We start from the raw sequence: 21,815 nt of genomic DNA, 5'->3' as shown, positions 1-21,815 counted from the left end.
AATACATAAAAATAAAGTGAAAATTCATGGCTTATAATCGCCAGTACGTTGCCAATTAAGTGAATTCAATGATTACATGATAAGAAACAACTTTTATTCATAAATAGCCCCACCATATTATAATGCAAATGGAATCAAAATTTAAAATGCACCTTTTCCTTGCTGAATTAATACTTCAAGTCCGAGTGCTAGCCTTCTGGATGTGAAACCAAATAGATTGTCTCTCTTTCAATGAATGCAAAATCATTCTACCATTATACAAACCCCCAAATTATTGGCAAATTGTCTAATAACCATATTTGTGTAAGTTTTATGAAATAGAGACATATAGAGATGATTTTTCTCAATAAATTACGATTTTTTTTACAAAAACATATTTTTTAAAGAAAAAACGTACTGCCGTATGTTGGTTGCAAAAACGTACTAAATACGCCCTAAACGTACTGGTTGGCAGGTCTGTACATGTAGCTATTTACATGTACATTAAAAGATAGAAGATTAGAGAGACCATGCAGTCTAAAGTTCACTCTCCCTTTAAACAATGACACCTACCTCTCCATAGTGAGAGCCATATCCAGTGTCAGCATCTCTCCCGTGTTCACAAGAAAAACATACAACATAATTGCAGTCAAGTAGTCTCACTCAAGTAGCAGTAAAACAAAAAAATGACGGTGGGATCTGCCACAATTCTTTAGTCTCTTTCCAGACCTGTAGTTGCAATAAAAAGTCAATAATTGTTAAGTCAGAGATTTATTTATTGATTCCTAATCTTGTGAATTATAACCCACTCATCAAATCAAGGAAAGTCTGTCTTTGAACAGGTTTTTTATTCATGAAAAAGAGATTCTCATCAACACCAAAAGTTTACCCTACATGAACATGGGTGTACATTAAAATGGCACAACTTTGTTCATGTTAGAATTTACCTCTTGCGGTAAATACAATTATTAAAAAAAAAATTGGTGTCAGAATCTATTTGTTACGTACATTATACATTTGAATTATATAATCTAATCTGGATCTCACAACTTGATTCCAAAATCAGGAGGGCCTTAATGACATTTCTCCTTTTTTCAAAAACAAAAGTGTCAAGATGATTATTAAATTGGGTAATAGCACTAAATGACAAATAACCACAGCTCTGCAAGTTCACAAAAAAGGCAATTTATCAAGAAAAAAAGACTCTCTCAGTTGCCAGCTAATCTGCTGGTGCGTCCATACGCTCAGCTGTAGCTGACGGCGATCGAAGAAGAACCTGGTTGACCCCGATCTGTTTGTCATCGAAATTCGCTATTTTCTAACATATTTTTCAGAAAGATGGTAAGCTGATTGTATCTGATATGTGTGCAGTGTACGGCCGCTTAAGGGTTTTCCCAACCTGTAACTATTTTAATCCATACATATCATATAAAAAGGACTGATGGTACTTAACTATTTTATCGCGCAAATTGGCCGATAGCAATCGCGGTGGTCAAGATTGACCACTGTTTCTGATCGCGATAGCATTCCCCAGTTGGCGGATGCTGTCTCTGCTGGTGGGCGGTAGAATGTACAATTCCTATGGCGCTCCGCGAGCTCTGTGAGGCAGCTGCAATTCGCTTCAAAACGGAGCGCGATCGCTGCTAAGTGTGTGGTTCCATTGTAAAAGCATGTGAAAATAGCGAGCATACATGCAACGGCCGCACGTAGGCCACTACATTTTTAGATGTCGTAACTTTAATGCGGGCGCATCATGGTCTAGTGATTCTGACTCTTGCTTTTCAAACGGAGGGTCGTGGGTTCAAATCCTAACCATGGCGTGTTTTCCTTCAGCAAGAAATTTATCCGCACTGTGCTGCACTCGACCCAGGTGAGGTGAATGGGTACCCGGCAGGATTAATTAAGCGCCGGTGATGGTAGCTCAAGCTAAAGCCGGGGTAATAATAGCAGTGCTTTGTATCCTCAGGCAAAAGGCGCTTTATAAATACAGCTATTATTATTATTAATGTTGTTTATTATATTTTTTATCATAACATTGACTTCCGGGGAAATATGGCGGCCTACATTGGCTCGCGAAATTGCCATTTATTCGTAAGGACGTTTTCAAAATCCACGAACATCTGGAAAACCGTGAAAAATCCACTTTATTTGATCCCTTGTTTCTTAAAGGTCAAGTCCACCTCAGGAAAATGTGTATTTGCTTTGTTGACAAACGAGATCGGTCTGGTAAGAAAACTTAACATTTTCACCTTTTTATCAACCAATTTTTTTAGCCTTCATACACATTAGGCGTTTGAAAGTTCAAATATCAATAAAATTCACACTTACAAACCGATTTCACCCTGTAAATATGGATTTCCTAGGGAAATCCATCTTTGTTTTGGTCAGTCTCTTATCAGTAGAGGCGCACGGCCAATATTGGAGACTGTCTCCAATGTGGGAGATTATCTCCAATATCAGAGACTTTTGTAAAGAATTTGGGTATCCAATTTCAGAGACAGTCTCCAGTTTTGGAGTCCAATTTCCTTTGTTTACATTTGCTGCAAAAGGATTACCTTGGCGGCAAATAAAAATGTGATAAGCAGATTCCTCATGAAAAATTACCCCTTTTCACTGTCTACTTTAAAAATTCACCGTCTACTTTTATTTTGATAAGGAATTTTGTTGTCAATCACACACAAAACAAATGGGCTTCTGACCTTAGTGAGACAAAATTTTGGGTGGAAAAAATCATACTTATGTTGGTGTCGTTTCTTTTGTCCTTTTGCAAAGCAAGTCTCCAATGTGGGAGATTGTCTCCCCTATTGGAGAGTCTCCCATATTGGCCGTGCACCTCTACTGCTTATATACATATGGCAAGTGGTTCAAGGCTCCATGATGGAGAAGTATATGTCAAATTATTGAAAAAAATCATCATGGAGTCACAAAGGCTACTCTGGTACTAGTGGTAGTATGTAAATAATTTCCATTTACCATAATTTTTTCGATCCTATTGGCTATTCTAATTCTTTTATGACAATTTAACATTTGTTTTAATAATAATAATTTAGGCATTTATATAGCGCCATCTATCTAGAAATATTATATTCCGAGGCGCACAAGAAAAGAAAGAAAAAGAAAGAATAAGAAAGTTTGGATGAGTGTCAAAGTGCCAATAACTAATACTGTTAAAAAAAATAAGACTTCAGTTCAGATTTGAAGGTCTCCTCTAACATCCATGCGCAGTGAGTCGCCATCGGCAGTCTTCAACCTTCAATTTTGCAACCAAAAAAAAAATTCTTACCCAAATCTTTGTATGAGATGAAAGTATCCACAAATCCTTTGAAATATATGATAAACTTTTCTCCTGAAATTGCTACAGTTTTTAGTAAGAACATCATGAATTACACACTTCCGGAACGGCGACACAATGATGGGTATATTTTGAGTCGCCGATTCGAAAAATCCAATACATTTACTACACAGACATATCGCGCATGCGCGCACACATGCACCGATCGTACACAAAAGTGCATTGACTCAGCTGCATTGTTGAAACCTCTCCATGGGTTGAGATATACGTTGAGTCGCCACCCCCTCTTATTTTGATTACAATTGTCACCCCCACCTTCAAAATGAAATGATCGTGAGCATTTTTTTATAATCTATATTTTGATACCAAATATTGGTAACTTGAGCGGGCAGTTTTGGAAACATCGATTGCTTAGTGTGGGCGTCTCAAATCGTCGCCCGAGAAAAATGGCAGCTTAAATTCACACCGTACGGATCCAAATTTGCAAGTCTGACTTTGACTACGCTAAACTCCTTTGTCTTTTGCTGGATCTTTTAACCAAACGTTGCAGCATTTCAGGGAATTACTGAGGATTAATAATAATATCAGATGCCACAAGAGTCAAGACACTTTTCAACATTACATTTACAAAAGATTTCTAGAACCATTGTAGTCAGGCAGTGACAGGTGAGTGGGGCAACAGTAAAAAAATTGCACATGGCGACTCACTGCGCATGGACGTTAGTGATGGTATAACTATAGTATACTAGGCCCTAAATATAATTCTAAAACTTAAAAGACTAAATTTTTTATTTGATTTTTTTTAGTTTTGATTTGTACTACGATTCGAAAATAAACATGATCAGAATGATTGATTATTTGATTCAATTATTGTATAGGCCCTATTTGTTTTGGTCCAATTATGCTAAAGTTTCCGATATTTGGGCACTTTACTCTATACCCAAAGAAGAAGGATGACAAAAAGGTTCCTTCAATTAATTGATGCGCACCCGGTACTCACAGTCACACAGATTTACGTACACGGGACTGTGGGCTCGTCTTTTCTACGTAGACCGTGTCAGTTTCCATACGCCAGCCATCCTGCACTGGAAATCGACTTTTTTTAATGATACTTTCCGTGAAAATGTTCTCTCTCCTGAAATGCGTAGTCAAAGATCAAAGATGTGATGACGATTTAGAATACACTGATGCAAGGAAGCAAAATAATACCGAGTTAATTTCTCTCCGAGTCTTTACAAATTTTACAAATACAGTGACGATCAATAACATGAAGCTAGCAAGACGCACCTAGTACCTTGATGATAGGGTTAACACCTAGGGTGTCTTGCAGGAAAGAAAAAAAAATGGGGAAAGACACGGGGAAGCGTTTCATGAAAGGACTTTTTAATCTGTTTTATCCCCGGTTTTATCAAACAGTTACTATGGTAACGGTGCCTTCTCAACCAACCATAATCAAGGAAAGTTGTAAGACATGCCAACTTTGGGATGAAAGTGTTAATGAAACGCTCCTAGATATACTGATCATGGTGAAGAATGACTTATAAATTTCAAATTTAATTCAATTCAATTCAAAATTGTTTGTTCGGGTAATCAAATATTGATATCGCCTCATGAATCCAAATATTTTTTTGACAATAAACATGTTTAAAGTAATATGAACGTAGGGTATAATTGATATAAGAAACAATATAATTGCAAGAGATAAACAAATTATAGCCTATGAAGCTAATGTGAATATACAGTGCGACCAAGAAAAAAACGAAACCGAGACTAAGCGATGATTTATCATAACTTAATCACAAATACAATAGACAAATGACCTACCATTGTAAAGCTTAGAATCTCCTCTTTCATCTGAAATTACTGAGAATATTTCTCATACACACATGAGTGAGCAAAAACAATTTGAAGAGGGGATACCAAAAAGTCATTTAAAGCTTACATCCGTCCTCTTGTAGAGTTTGGTGTCCCTGTTTGGGGCTCAGGAATTACGAAGAAGCAGAGTGATGCAATTGAACGGATCCAAAAACGTGCGCTTTGTTTCATTGTGTACCCGTCTCCCCTCTCATATGCACAACGGCTTGCTCTTTTTAAGTTGCCTATGTTGTGTGAGCGCAGGAATGATCTTCTTCTACTGCGATTTGGACGCGGTCTCCTGAAATCTGATCGCCATCGTGTCATGCTACCGGTCACTCGTCAAAGCATCTCTAATCGTAGTTCAGGATTAAGAAATGCTCATCTACTCCACTTGCCACGTTGCAAAACCCAACGATACAAGAACTCTGCGATTCCCTCCTTAACTAGAATGCTAAATTCCAACATGTAGTTTTATGCTAATAATCAGTATGTTGTGTTTGCCAATCGGAATATCCATCTCTGTTTATCTTTAAAAAATATATAATTGTATTTGGTGAAATAATACATGTTTTTACCCTCAATTGTTTTTTCTTTCATATGCTTGATTACTAGATAAGTTATCACTTGATCTTAACTATTAATGAAAAAAAAAAATCCGTATTTATAAACAAGTTTACATTAAAAAAAAAATATATTGCGGCTATTAAACACCCGCCAAACAATATCACAATTAAATACGAAGATAAAATTCTTTAATTCCTGAGAGTTTAATTGAACATAGATGTTTCTTTTTGTTTCACTTTTCATCAATTTTAATAACATCTAACTCGGCCAATTGGATATACATGCAATATAATACTACATTATGTAGTTTATCTAGCTATTCATGACTTATGTGTTTGATGATTATGATAATGATATTGATCTCTATGTAAATGATAACTGTTAAATGGTAATGATTATAATAATATAGCATAATAATACATGTAGTGACGATATTTTTATATACAGTGATAATAATGATATAATCTATAATAATACAATTTACAGTGCTCTATGCCTTATTTTCCGTATGTCAGATGTCCTACATTAGCCTTAAAATTATATTTTAAAAACATAATTCCACATTTATTTCTCAATGTGAACCTTCCACTTTGCGATCTAATTTTATATCCCAATCTCAACCTTCTTCACAACTTATAGATTTGTTTATTGAACTTAGTGCATGTATTCAGTTATCATTACCATATTATAGCTTTTATTTATAAATATCTTTGGAATTATCTTTGGAATATATTTTGTAACGTGCTCTCATCTATAATTTCCTTGTAAGTGCAATATACCAACATCAATTAATTAATTGTTACTTTATATTATTTGACTATTTCATGGCACTTATGTAACTATGAAATTTATGTTTACATTGTAATCTTTGATTGTATCAGTCTCCCAACTGTTTTTAACAAGGAAGTATTTTGTACAATAAACCGAAATGAATGAATGAATGAATGAAAATTTGGCGGGCTGTATCTGGGTTTCAAACAGAAAACCACATTGTTAAAATGTTCAATATCTGCTCTTTAATTTGGTACCTCAATTCCAGAAAATGGTCAAGAAATAACAAAGTTCTGGTTATTTGAAATAAGGCTTGAATTTCAATAATTTCATAAAATGAAGAGGTTCTACAGGCAAGCGTCCAACTCACTTGACACTCCTGTGGCGGCCCTCCTTCTTGGAACGGGTCCTGGATGCTGGGGGGCCGGCCTGTCCCTTGCCTCTTTCACCTTCATCCGTTGATGAATTACTAGCCATCTTTGATGCGAGCGGCTTCCTTATAATCTGTATAATATGGCTTTATGTAGAGACCTGGGCGTGTTCCGTTTTCCCAAAATATATGGGGGTGGAGTGTTGAGGGGTAGTCTGAACAGAGATTTCTATTGGGGCTGTATAATCTCTATGGGTAGGCTTATACTGCAGTAGTCAATTGGATTCCATAGATCACACAGGTTGGAGACGATGATTACATTTGGTGTATGACAACGGTCATATTTTAATTATACATCATTGTTCAGCAATTGTACAGGTTATCAACATTAACACCGTCACCAATTATCCAGAATTGTATTTGCAGTAGTAGAAATTAAGCGAGCAATGTTCATTTCCAAACCTTTTCTTGATTCAGCCCAGTTGGAGAGGAGCGCAGGGAGTTCTTCGTCCGACTCCGACCTCCGCCAGCGTCGAAGTGACGAACTCACTGCGAAACTCCGCTATTTATAGTCTCCGAGAGCTGCCTTACGCAGTGCGTTGCGTAAGTCGATCATTGAGTTCTAACGCACCAAATGCTATAGCGCCATCTACGTTTACTGCATTATAACTAAAAACCGTAGCGGACGGGTTCGCTACACAGCCCCCCTCTTCAAGGAATGTGTCCTCACATTTGTTTTATCCTCACATTAGCAGAGGGATTCCAAACAATTTGACAAAGGAACCAAAATGTATTGAATTGTATGCATCGCTGTATTAATCATACTGAGAGTTATGTCCTCTTGTATACACTCCTTATATGGATACTATGTACAATCAATCTCTCTAAATCTTCCATAACTTATTTCTGTAAGCTCTCATTGATAGCAACATTATCATCATTCTCATTAGCTGTATGAAACATGTTCATTCTGTGGACATTAACTCTGAATATAAACATTACAGCGAGTGCTTCTATGCAAAATTAGTTTCATAAGTATCTGTGAGTCGAGGACACCTCCTTGAACAATATTATCCGAAAAGATAATGGTGTGGTGTTTCACAAAACAAATAAATGACTTACACTACGACATAAATATGGCGAAACATATATATACAAGTCCAGTATAGATTGGGTTGTTTTCCACATTGGTTCAACAGTTCGTGTGGATTAGTGCTTCTATCTCATTATTTCATTCTTCAACCGTCAGAATCCTTGCGTCTTCTTTTTAGGCCACGCAGTAGATCCATAGATCGACATATATTAACAGTTTGTCAGTTTTAGAAACAGCTAGAATACAGTTCCACATCTATCTGCAAATGGAAAGTTATGAGTGTTCAATAGAAATAGTCTGGAGGTCTTCTCCGCCTTCTTGGATAGCGTGAAGGGTTGACGTCTGAGTCACTAGAATCATCAGGTAATGGAATTCCTGGTTCCACTGGAGTCTCAGTAGAAGCCTGAGTAGGTTGTCCATCATCCACAACATCTGGTTCACGATTGGTAGTCACCTCGTCTGTTAGGTCGGCTGGCTGAGTCCTCCAGGCCTCCGGTACATCAGATCCGTTGTAGAGTTTCAGACGGTCAAAGTGAACCACTCTCAGTTTGCTCCTGGGGGATCTCTGGATACGATAGGTCACGTCGGAAAGTCTAGACACCACTTGGTAGGGACCTTCCCATTTAGGTGCCAATTTGGGGCTGACTCCTTTTTTCCTGGCATTGTTGCGGAGCCATACAAACTGTCCAGCTTCATAGAGTTTCCCATCTGATTTCCGATCATAGTTCCTCTTCTGGCGTCGCAGTTCAACACCCTTACGTTGCTGGGCCCTCTGGTATGTCTCTTCCATTCTCTTCCTCAGCTGCTGAGCATAGTCAGTCCACTCTCTTCCATCCTGTTTGGAGAACTGCAAATCGATAGGCAGTGAAACCTCTCGGCCAAACATCATCATGTTTGGAGTCTCCTTGATTGTGTCGTGCGTGGAGCTTCTGTATGCAGCTGTGGCGTAGGGTATATACCTGTCCCAGTCCCGCTGGTGCTTCTCTGGATCCAATAGGGTAGCAAGAATGTTGATCAGCGTACGGTTGAACCTTTCAACCATCCCATCACTCTTTGGGTTGTACGGTGTCGTCCTTGTCTTTCTGACACCCAGTAGTTGACACACTTCTTGGAAGATGTTGGACTCGAAGTTCCTGCCCTGGTCACTATGTATCTCATTAGGAACTCCATAGCGGCAGATGAATTCGTCCACAAGCTTCCGTGCCACTGTTTCAGCCTTTTCATCTGGTATTGCATATGCCTCGACATACTTGGTATAGTAGTCAGCTACCACAAGAATGTACTTGTTCCCGTCATCAGTAACTGGCAATGGTCCCATAATGTCCAGGGCGATCCTCTCCATTGGATACCCACTCTGCCTCTGCTGTAGCGGAGCTCTTTTCCCTGGCCCTGCCTTCTGTCGGCGAGCGCAGTCTGGACATTGCCTAATGAAGGATCTGACATCTTCCTTCATTCCTACCCAGTAGAAGCGTTCCTGTACCTTGTGAAGAGTCTTTGTCATACCAAGATGTCCTGCCATGGGAGAAGAGTGTAGGTCCTGTAGCACCTCCGGTATCAGAGATTTAGGTAGTACATAACGCCACCTGACATCACGTCCATCTCCTGATTCCCACCTCCTGTAGAGAACACCATCGTTGACCTCTAGCTGGTCCCAGTGATCCAGAAGAACCTTGACCTTAAAAGGATACGCCGTCGCCTCTTCCCGGGATGGCTTCCTCCCTTCCACCAGTGCATTCCTGACTGGATTTATGTTAGGATCTTCCTGTTGGGCCTCTTGGATGTCAGCTAGGTTGTCATTCCTCAACGTGATGACGTTGATATTCCTAGTGTCTCCTCCGTAGATGCAGCCTCCTTCTCGCTTACACTGCCTGCATGGTCTTCGTGATAGAGCGTCAGCGTTGCTGTGAACCCTTCCAGCTCTATGTATAATCTCAATGTCGTAGCTTGATATGACTTCCAGCCATCTTGCCAGCTGACCTTCAGGTTGCCGGAAATTCATCAGCCATCTCAGAGCTCCATGATCAGTCCTCACCTGGACGTGGCGACCATACAAATACTGCTTGTAGTGTTTGAGATACACTACTACAGCAAGTAGTTCCTTACGGGTTACACAGTAGTTCCTTTCCGGTTTGCTTAGGACTCGGCTTCCATAGGCAATGACCAGTTCCTGGCCATTCTGCATCTGGGAGAGTACACCACCGATACCATCATTGCTGGCGTCTGTGTCCAGAATGAACCTTCCCTCCTCGGTAGGGTATACCAGTATTGGAGCCGTGACTAGTCTATGCTTCAGTTTCTCGAAGGCTTCTTGGCAGTCCTGGTTCCACTCAAACTTCCGTCCTTTTTCTGTCAGTTGGTGCAGAGGTCTAGCAATTCTGGCAAAGCCTTCAACGAAGCGACGGTAATAAGATGCAAGGCCTAAGAATCCACGGACCTCCCTCACTGACTCGGGTCTGGGCCATGTCCTGATTGTTTCTGTTTTGTCCTTCTCAGTCGAAATGCCTTCTGCAGAGACGACGTGCCCAAGGTATGAAACAGAAGTCTTGAACAAGTTGCACTTCTTTGGCTTCAGCTTCAGCCCTGTCTGTCTTAGACGTTCAAACACCTGCTGCAGCCTCGCCATCTCCTCATCAATGGATTTCCCGAACACGATCACGTCATCCAAGTAGACCAATAGCGTCTCCCAGTGCAGTCCTCTCAGTACCTGGTCCATGAGTCTTTCAAACGTTGCTGGGGCGTTGCACATGCCAAAAGGCATGACCTTCCAGGCATACAGTCCCCCACCTGCTAGGAAAGCTGACTTCTTCTTAGCATCCGTGTCAAGCTCTACCTGCCAGTACCCACTAGCAAGGTCCAACGTTGAAAACCATTTGGCTCCAGAGAGTGCGTCAAGGGTCTCGTCGATCCGAGGAAGAGGATATGCATCCTTGATGGTAATATTATTTAGTTGCCTGTAATCAACACAGAAGCGTTGGGAGCCATCTTTCTTCCTGACTAAGACGATGTTGGCTGCCCATGGACTGTCTGAAGGCTCGATGAGTTCCCTGTCCAGAAGATCGTTGACCTGCTTCCTGATTTCATCTCGCTGTCCAAATGGATGTTTCCGTGGCCTCTGTTTGATTGGTCTGGTCTGCTCGGTGTCAACTGTATGCTTCACCAGGTTGGTTTTCCCCAGATCATAGTCTCCCTTAGAAAAGACATCCTGGTATGTAGTCAGTAGCTTAGCAATAGGTGCATGGTACTGCTCTGGCACCTCTTGTATACTCCGCTCGTACAAATCAGTCAGGTACTCTGGTAGATTAATCTCCTCACTGGAAAGATGAGATGCTCGGATATCTAGTTCTGATACTGCCGACAAATATCCTAGCTCTGTCCCCTTCTTTATCACACGTTGTGATCCTGTAGGGTTGTATACTCTAACTGGGACTGCTCCATTACTAGTTCTGACGAGGGTCCTGGCCAAGATGATGCCTTTCTGTGTAAGTTGACGTCTATCATTTGATGCTTCGACCATGCCTGTAACGTCATCTGAAACCCCATCCAGTACTTTTCCTGTAATGATGCCTTCTCGGCCTGCCGGTATGGTGTACATCTCAGTAGCTATGATGCGGAAGCAAGTTCTAGTGTTGTCTTCATGGCGACACTGAACTGAACCCCACTTGGTTTCCATTGTAGCAGTCTCCAAGTTAAGCCTTGCTCCTAACTGCAGAAGATTATCCATGCCCAAGACTCCATCGCTACAGATATCAGCGACAATTAGGGTGATCCTTGCCTTCCCCTGGCCTATAATCACTTCTGTGTGGATATTTCCATCCACCTCTAGTTGTGAGCCATCTGCAAGCATAACCTTCTCTGTAGTAGTTTGAATTGTAGGCTTCTCTTGTAGTTTCCTATAGCCTGACTTGGAGATGTATGTATCTGTTGCTCCTGTGTCTACCAGAAAACTCAGCTGTGTCCCACCGATAGTGACTGGCACATACATGCCCTTCAGAATTCCTTTGTTGATTTCTCCATTGTACCTGGTTGTAACTATTGGCTGTGTGGCATTTGGTATTGAGGGGCTGGTGCTTCCAGGTTCCACGGCCGCGCCATGCCCCCCTGGGGCGACCTTACTTCGTTTGTTGAGCTCTGATATTGTTGCTCGGCTTGATGAATCTGAGCCTCGTCTCTCATCCTCTTTTTGCACTTCCTCTTCATGTGGCCTTTCTTTCCACAATAGTAGCAGCTACCATCAAATTTACTTGAATTCCCCTGCTGCTGCTTTTGCTTGTCACTAGGATCATTAGTCTGAGGTTGTTGCCGTAATGCGGTCCTGATGGCCTCCAATTCTTCCTTCAGTGTGGTCATCTCAGCATTACGCTTGGAGAGTTCTTCGTTCAAGGTAGCTACCATAGCTTTCACTTCTGAGATTGGTTCGGAAGTTGGTTTATCTTCCTCATTCTCTTTTGTCATTGCCCTGCTGTACTTGGGTTTCCTGCTACTTCTCTGATCTTCAGAATGATGGAAGGCCTCAGCTACCACTGCTGCATGTACCATATCGTCCAATGTCTTACATTGGTTGTTGAACACTGCCTCTCTAAGCTTGGGTTTCACAAGGGCGTCCATGAAGTGTCCCTTCGCCAATCTGTCCCGAACATCAAAATCCAGCTCTGGATAGGCCGATGCTGTGAGCTCCCTGATGCTTTGTGCAAGCTCCTTGAGTGTCTCGCCCTCCTGTCTCTGTCTTTGCTTTAGCTCTAGTAGATGATTCTCAGCCTGTTTATTATCTGAGAACCGGTTGGCCAGCATTCTCTTCAGATCATTGAAGCCTACTGTCTGCCTTTGTTCACGTAGCAGCCTTAGTGCCTGACCTCGTAAGCATGATGCTAGGATCCTCCCCGCTTCTTCATCATCCCAGCCATTCACTGCTCGGCATGAGTCGAAATGTTGGCTGTAATCAATCCATGATGAACATCCATCATATTTGTCTGGCTTGATGAAGTGGGTACCCCTAGGCTTCTGTTGGGCGTCCTGTGATGACCTTGGTTTTAACGTTTGCCCATGTTGGAGTGTATCTTCCAATGCTTGATGGATTATGGCCTGGAGCCTACTGTCATCAATTGGAGGGTCTCGCACAGCAGTTGGTTGCACCGCTGGTGATGTCGTCTTCCTGGCAGCATTTTGTACTGGCGAATTAATAGGATTGCCTCTGCTATTCCGCCACGTAGTATTGGATGGAACTTCCTCCTCCTCAGTTGATGATGCTGTTTGTGTAGACCTATCTGTGCTCCCCCGAGTGCTCAGTTTTCTTCGTCTTCGCCTTGTAGGTTTACTCTGCTCATTAGAGGATGATAAAAGCAGCTTCTCCATCTGTGCTTGCATAGATTTAGCCTGTTGCATCATCATAACCTGGGCATTGGCTTGCTGTTTCATTATCTCGTCCTGAGCTAGCTTGGCTTGATTTTTCATCATCTCTTCCTGAGCCTTCGATTGGTATTTCATCATTTCCTCCTGGGCTTTGGCTTGATGTTTCATCATCTCGACGATCTCCATTAGAGCCTCGGTCTTCTGCTTCCTCCTCCTACTGGTAGATAACTTGATTCCAGAATGTGTAGAAACTGATTCATCCCCTGAAGAATTGCTGCCATTTGTTCCAGATGTCCTCACGTTCTCCATCCCACTTCTGACACCATTTGTGTGGCGGCCCTCCTTCTTGGAACGGGTCCTGGATGCTGGGGGGCCGGCCTGTCCCTTGCCTCTTTCACCTTCATCCGTTGATGAATTACTAGCCATCTTTGATGCGAGCGGCTTCCTTATAATCTGTATAATATGGCTTTATGTAGAGACCTGGGCGTGTTCCGTTTTCCCAAAATATATGGGGGTGGAGTGTTGAGGGGTAGTCTGAACAGAGATTTCTATTGGGGCTGTATAATCTCTATGGGTAGGCTTATACTGCAGTAGTCAATTGGATTCCATAGATCACACAGGTTGGAGACGATGATTACATTTGGTGTATGACAACGGTCATATTTTAATTATACATCATTGTTCAGCAATTGTACAGGTTATCAACATTAACACCGTCACCAATTATCCAGAATTGTATTTGCAGTAGTAGAAATTAAGCGAGCAATGTTCATTTCCAAACCTTTTCTTGATTCAGCCCAGTTGGAGAGGAGCGCAGGGAGTTCTTCGTCCGACTCCGACCTCCGCCAGCGTCGAAGTGACGAACTCACTGCGAAACTCCGCTATTTATAGTCTCCGAGAGCTGCCTTACGCAGTGCGTTGCGTAAGTCGATCATTGAGTTCTAACGCACCAAATGCTATAGCGCCATCTACGTTTACTGCATTATAACTAAAAACCGTAGCGGACGGGTTCGCTACACACCGTTAATTTTGTTGACGATCAGCCATGCATATTAAGTCTTTTGTTAACCATGCGATAGCTTCTGTGGGTAACCGGTGAAACACGTTTATGTAATGAAATTATGGAAATACAAGCATTGTTTTGAGGGAACATAACTTTTTTACTTCTTGACCATTTTTTTTTATTAAGGTATCAAATAAAAGAGCAGATATTGAACTTTTTAGGCATGTGATTTTTTTTTTGAAATTCAGATACCCCCCGCCAAATAAGTTTTTGGTATCCTTTGTTCAAATTGTTTTTGCTCACTCATGCGTGAATAAGGAATAATCTAATATCAGATGAAAGAGGAGATTCTAAGCTTTACATTGGTAGGTCATTTGTCTATTGTATTTGTGATTAAGTTATGATAAATCATCGCTTAATCTCGGTTTCGTTTTTTCTGGGACGCACTGTAAAGACATGGTAGACGCAATTCTTCTGCCAATTAATAACATACTGCTTGCCATGGGCGGAAATCCCAAGGGGGGGGGGCAGGGGGTACGTGTCCCCCTACCAAAAATAGTAGGGTGACACAATATCAAATATCCCCCTACTATTTTTGGTCTTTTATGATGGAGAAAAATACGTCACTTCACAATGCAGACAAAACATTAACTAGATTTGTTTTGTTTAATAGTTATCAATTAAGCCAATTATTGGTACTCTCATGAATGGAATCGATATCGGATCACCGGCCTAGGCCTGATGGGTACAACGTGAAATTCAGGGGTTCGATTCCCGGTACGGACCTTGAGCATGAAAGGCATTTTATTTCTATATTTTCTACAAATTTGCATCTCAATTTCATTGTAGCCTAACTCCCCATTACCACTGACTTAATTGGGTTTTACAGTAATAAATTTGCAGTTTAATTAACGTAGGCCTATATATATAATGTTTGTTTTGAGAACTCTTCCTGTGGTATTTATTGCAGAGCAGTAATTATTTTTTTCAAAGCATAACTTTACAATTTTTTAAAAGTACGGATTCATTAAAATACAATTTAAAAGAACTATCCGAATAGAGGTGGAACAAGAACAAGATACGTTCGCATACACCCTGACAAGAACTTGAAATCCACATTTCCATTGGAAAACTCTTTTCATTCTGATTCTAGTGCAAACGTATTTGGCCTTTTCACAGCAGGAGATCTTTACTTGTTGAATCAAGGGGCGGATCCAGGAATTTCCAAAGGGGGGGGGCACATTTTCCCGAGGAAAATTTGATAAGAAAAAAAGCTCTTCACTTTCAAAGGGGGGGGGGGCACACTTCTTCTATAACGGCATTTTTACATTACAAATTTTAATTTTGCCTCTCAAGGGGAAGGGGGGGGGGGGCACGGGCCTGCTTTACACCTCCCCCCCCCCACTGGATCCGCCAGTGTTTGAATCATTTAAGATTATAGTATAAATAAACGTTATCTGTTTATAACTTCCTCTCGTTGTCATTATCACCATTTATTTTTCAACGCCATTTTTGCACAGATGGTCCCCGGTTCGCTATTGTTTCGAGCGATGCGATCAACACTAAAAACATATGTTAACAAGGGAGATAAATATTGAGAAATCTGCCAGTAAAATTTTATAGATATCACACTATACAATGCTTGTTTGTGCACACACCTGGAGGAGGAGACAGGTTTGAAGGTTACACCGATATCAACAAGTACCGAGTATTAGTATAATGCCGTGTTATATTATGTTGGTTGAGAAAATCTATATACCATGATTAATCAGGCTGCCCTATAAACAGCGTTCGGAATGGGGATGGTTGCCAAAGTGAATTAAAATAAAAAAGTCACAAGAGTTGGCAACAATTACTGGAGGTTCTATCCGTATTATGATCGAGTGTTAGTTTGGGCTATCTTTCATCTCCCTCAGTGAGCGTACCTTAGGTCATGGCATGGGGGGGGGGGGGCACGAATAAACATTCAGGTAGAGTAAACTGAAAAGAAACATAATGGCTGTTGGTAGTCTCGAAAAAAATCTTACTGCCCTTTCACACGCCTGAAGTAAAACAAAAATCGTAATTTGAATGATGACTCCAGTGAATAATAAGGCTATGACGAATTTTAGCACTTGTGAAACCATATAGAATCACGAATGCTAATCACAATCACGAATTCAACTTCTACTACGAAGGTGAATTCCATTTAAGTTTCACTGAAATTACGGTTCGAATTTTCCGTGTCAAGTCCGATGATTCTAAAGACGAGTTTCAATCATCATTACAATGATGATTGCAGATTCACGTGTGAAAAGGCCCATTATCTCACTAATCAAAGAACGCGAGTGCAAAGCGCGACTCCTGAAAATGTTTGAAATTCCGACCTGAAACTGGACATTGTAAGCAGATTTTTGTACCTATGCTACGTGTCTCACTATCCGCCCTTTCACACTGACGGTAAAAAATCGTAATTTGTGATGATTCTAGTGAAAAATAATGCTAATGACGAATATTTAGCACGTGTGAAACCAAACTAGAACATGACTAGCATCACGAACGCTAATCACAGTCACGATTACAATAGCAATCATCATTACAATGACTCCATGATAATTCAAGATTCACGTGTGAAAAGGCCCTAAGCAAACAGTGCAAGCGTGAAGCGCGAGCTATTTTTTCGGTATGTGTCATTTTAAGGACTCTTAAGAAATTGATGAAGAGCATAGTCATAACTCACCATAATCAACTGACGCAAGTGCGATCAGAGCCGCGCAAGTTGATATATTTTGACCAAAACACATAAGCACCTTTGTAATCATGAACGCGATACCTATATTAATTATCAAATATTGCGAGCGCGAAGCACGAGTTGAAAATGTTAATATTCGGACCTGAAAAAAAGGATGTAGGAATTTAAGAAGAGCATACTTATTTCACTGACCAAAAATGTAATGCGAGGCGCTAGCTCAAATGTTTTATAATATATATATATATATATATATATATATATAATAATAATAATAAAAGCTAGTAAAATATATTAGGTGTATATTTGATTTGAAAACGGAATGTTTTTACCGCCATTTAATCCTCTTAAACGGGACTATGCATTTCATGAAACAGACAATGCGAGCGTCAGGAGTGATGAACACATATAATATAGGGTATTTATATTGCGCACATATCCACCTTGTTAGGTGCTCAAGGCGCTCCTATATTACCCGGCTAAGCTAGGCGTTCATAGCGCACACAGCTTTTTAAGGAATTACTTCCTACCGGTACCCATTTACCTCACCTGGGTTGAGTGCAGCAAATTGTGGATCAGTTTCTTGCCGAAGGAAATTACGCTATGGCTGGGATTCGAACCCACGACCCTCTGTTTCAAAGTCCGAAGACTAATCCACTGGGCCACAACGCTCCACTCAAGTCATATATAGGCCCTATGTAAATTATGCTTAATTTAATTGTGAAAAAATATTTATAATATTTCTTTTTTTATCCCTTTTCCACTATATTATGCTTCTCTTTATTCCCCTCCCCCTTTTTGCCAGCTGATGGGGGTGGGAGGTGGGGTCAGCGGTGCATGCCCCCCTGTTGTTTACACCACAAATCTATACCTCGCTTCTATTACTGATATTTTGAACAATGTCGCACCTCCCAAACGTCCTTGATCAAAGCTTCCCGGTTATTATATCTGGTAATATCTAACGTCTATTTCATCAGTTGTTTGTTGGATATCGACAGAGCAGCTGTAGCATGTCCTTTTTCCATAAAGATGATTTTATATTTAGGAATCGTTTTTTCTTGTTTCATCGCCAGTGCCATTGCTCAAAATAATGATGTTCCAGGCAAGTATTAACTATCAGATATTACAGTCGTCTGTCAAAACAAGCGTTAGGGCTTACTTATAATATTACTCTTTGATGTATAGGCCCATAGGCGTCGATCCTGGGGGGAGGGGGGGGGGGCGATCGCCCCACCAATGAAAATATTGGGATGGCAAGCATATGGTTTTGCCCCCCCTCATAATTCCGTAAGTGCAAAAAATTGTAATGTTACGCAGAAATCAGCAAATTAACCAAACACAATATACAATTTAGTTTTTACATTTACAGTACAAAATCATGATTTCTCCGCGTGCTCCGCGGGGAAAATGATTCCATTTATAATTGCAACTTTTGTTAAGTAGGCCAGGGGCGGATCCAGCCTTCGTTAATGGGGGGGGGGCAGAATTTTTTCAGCCATATTTTCCCTGATCGGCCGCTCGAAGATGATTTTTGTTTGTTTCTTTGAAGGTCCTAATAGTCACTTCTATAGCTTTATTCTTATAAATCAACATAGATATATGATATCATAGTCCTTATTTATAATAATGCGAGCGCGAAGCTCGAGCAATTTTTTTGTTTGAAATTGTATGCATTTTTTCCTAAAATTTTAACATTCTGGGCAAAGTCGTTATCCTGAATGCAACTAAATAATTACTACGAACGCGAAGCGGGAGCACAAGTTTTGATACACGTTTTGAATTGATCGATCGAAAAGGTAGGCCTACCTGTTAAAGACAGTTTGAAGTTATAGCCATGAAGACGTTACATATTTCAACAATTAAATTATAAGAGCACAAGGCACGAGTTGTTTTTTTAACATTTTTACCTAAAGAAATGAAATTCTAATCACTTTTTGTAACTTAAACAGAATAGGTATATAACTAAACAACTAGTGCGAGCGCGAAGCGCGAGCGAAAAATTTCGAGATTTAGACCTAAAAACGCGACACTTTTCATGTTTTGTAAATCATGAAAAGGATGCGGAGCTGGCTTACATTAATAATGCGAGCGCAAAGCGCGAGCAGAAAATTTATATGAACGTTTTGAACTGATCGAATAGGTACCTGGTTAAGGATTGCTTGCACTTAGCCATGAAGAAGTAACATGTTTAAACGATCAAATAATGCGAGCGCGAACCGCGAGCTGAAAATTATTGACAAGTGCAACCAGCTCTTTCCGAGTCTTTTTTATTTAGGAATTCAATTCATGTTTAATTAAAATACTACCTGGGTTTTATCTAAATTACTGTCCATGGGAATGGGTACTTAGGAGAAAACCAAAAATCCCTGATAATTAAGTACATGGCCTATGAGAAATTTGTCTTTGCCCCTAGTCATAATTTTCTTACCCATTTGCCGATTTAAAATCTACATAGTCTTAGGGATCTCAATTTTAAAGTAGCCATATTTTTTATTGCTTGTCCGATTTCTTTCAGACTTTCATCACTCTGTTTTTTTATTCTTCTTTCCAATACAACATTGTATGGCTCCTATTTGTGAATTGAACATAATGTCGGCATACGGAGCTATAGAGGAACTATAATTTCATTTTGCTCCTCTTCAAGACGATTATGATAATGAATCTCTTTAAAAAATCATAATTAATCGTGGATATCATTTCATACATTGGAAATCATTCCACGACAGTAGGCATCAAGTTATTTAAAACTTAAGTATTTGCCTCTCGGTGTCTACAGATCAGCAATAATTACTTTAACGCTGTGTTGTTGTGGAAGTGCATGGACAATTAAATATTTCAATATGGTTAAACTTGTCCTTCTTTGACCAAAATTTGTCAAGGCTTGATTTTAAAGAGTTCAACGACGGATCTTTTGCAACATAGGACGGAAGGCTGTTGATTCACTCGGCTCTGTGAAATGAGCACTGTCTCAGCTAAGTTGGATATTACATGCTTTTTGGAGTTTATACTGACCTCTAGTTATAATGACTGATGGATTAAAAAAAAAACATATATATATTGTTTAAGGCCATCTATACCACGCAGTATCTTGTAGACTGGTAAGCATGTCACTTCGATGTCTTCTGTACGCTATCGTAGATACGTGAAACGACTGACAACTTTAAATAGGAACGTCAGTGCGATCTATCCCAATGTTAGAATTGAAAGCTCATTCCTTCGTTTTTGTTTCTTTTCTAGCATACTTTTTTCCATACGGAAGTTCACCTGAATTTGAGGATACTGATCTGTTACCTATGAAGGATGATTTCTCAAGAATCGAAGACCTCACCAATCCATTTCACTTCGGAAGTATGAGTTTTCCTAGGTTTGAGGTATTTATCTTTAATAACGATGTTTCTCTGTAAATACAATTTAAATACCAAGGAGAGTAGTATCTTCGAGGTTTTCGATGAATGGTTTTGTTTATACGTTTTTTTTCTCAAAAAGATGTTGGCTGCATCATTTTAATTCAATAAGTGTTTCAACTTACACAGGTCCCAAATACTGGAACGGTATTCACCAAAGCCTTAAACAAAATAAAAATATAAACACCTTAAAAAAACACCTAAAACTTTCATTCCTTAATGAGTACAATGTATAACACATATGAACTGCTTTATCTTTTCCACGATACTTGACTCTCGACCCTATTTCTCTTTCCCCTCCCCTTTCCCTTTTCTGCTGGACACATAATCGTTTTTTGTTTTGTTCTCCCCCCCCCAGTTTTTTTTATTATTCCCTTCTCCCCCTTATTTATGTAGTCACTGCCCCCCCCCCTTTTTTCCTTGTCATTCAAACCTATTTTGCCGTTCTTCATATATGGTCTAGATTGTCCTACTTTACTTTTAATTACATACGATTAAGATTACTATAAATTTATCCCAAAGGAACTTACCATTACAAGCTTCGCTTTTTAATAAGTCCCTCATTTTCTTTTTCACATGCTTACTGTAATCTATAATTTGTCTAATCATCAAAATATGTTTGGAAAAAAAAAGAATTATATTTACTCCGACTATATCCTACAATTTGTTAATTAATTATTGAAGTATTCTTATGACACTTATTCTGTTATGTACATTCATACATAAGTATATATATGTTTGTTATGTTTATTATCAGAAAATGGAAGTGAAATAAGCTAAACTGAAACTGAAACTGAATTGATGTTTACGAAGGTTTTTCAAAACTTCTTTAATCTTTATTTTGTATTTAGGAGTATTCAAAATATTTTACCTTATTTGCGTCAGCTAAAAAACAATGCTTCTTAGTTTCCTTGAAAAAAAAAATCGCCCTTTCTACTAATGACGTAGGTGATTCCAATTTTTCTATTGCGTAATGATGTATTTTTGTGTCTGGAGACTGAATTACAAAGCTTGAAGGCCATCGCACACCTTGCGACTCGTCTATCATCCGACTTTGTCACAAAACGCATTTTCCTTTATTTTAATGAATGAGTGAATGAATATAATATTTATATTTGAGGTTCGAATTAAATTTCAGAATACCAACATGCTGTGACGTCACTATGATTGGTTATTGATTTTGCTTTTATTGAGGGTAGCATATTGACGGACTTGAGCATAAAATATTTGAACGATGATTTACAAACTTTCACAGAAAGATGATCAACGTCTCAATATATGCAATCAACGTTACCATGGTTACGAAATCGAGTCAAAGACCAATCGTCGGGTGCAGTGGCCTTAACAGTGACCCGCAATGCACACGGAAAGCTATATTAATGAAAGTAATGATATCATTTTTCTATTT

General features: G+C 39.7%; 2 protein-coding genes across 5 annotated transcripts in view; one reads left to right on the top strand and one right to left on the bottom strand.

The window, feature by feature from the left end:
* LOC129280431 (RB1-inducible coiled-coil protein 1-like) overlaps positions 1-4,595 on the bottom strand; it is a 42,895-nt gene extending 38,300 nt beyond the window's left edge. The window contains exons 1-2 of one of the 4 annotated variants that reach the window (XM_064111798.1): positions 4,272-4,595; positions 553-708 (exon numbers count right to left, since the gene is read on the bottom strand). In XM_064111798.1, the coding sequence (XP_063967868.1) occupies positions 553-620 (68 nt within the window). In that variant the 5' untranslated portion in view covers positions 621-708; positions 4,272-4,595. Of the gene's footprint in view, positions 1-552; positions 709-4,260 lie in introns of all 4 variants that reach the window. The other 3 variants (XM_064111799.1, XM_064111800.1, XM_064111797.1) reach the window with 3 other exon arrangements.
* Positions 4,596-17,984: 13,389 nt separating this feature from the next.
* The window catches only part of LOC129280432 (oncoprotein-induced transcript 3 protein-like), a 41,522-nt gene continuing 37,691 nt past the window's right edge, over positions 17,985-21,815 (top strand). The window contains exons 1-2 of the mRNA XM_064111946.1: positions 17,985-18,105; positions 20,241-20,374. Of these exons, the coding sequence (XP_063968016.1) occupies positions 18,033-18,105; positions 20,241-20,374 (207 nt within the window). The 5' untranslated portion in view covers positions 17,985-18,032. The remainder of the gene's footprint in view (positions 18,106-20,240; positions 20,375-21,815) is intronic.

Source organism: Lytechinus pictus, chromosome 17 (assembly GCF_037042905.1).
Source record: "Lytechinus pictus isolate F3 Inbred chromosome 17, Lp3.0, whole genome shotgun sequence".
Lineage (NCBI taxonomy): Eukaryota > Metazoa > Echinodermata > Echinoidea > Temnopleuroida > Toxopneustidae > Lytechinus > Lytechinus pictus.
Note: the sequence above shows the minus strand (reverse complement) of the source record. Positions and strands in the feature narration are given on the sequence as shown.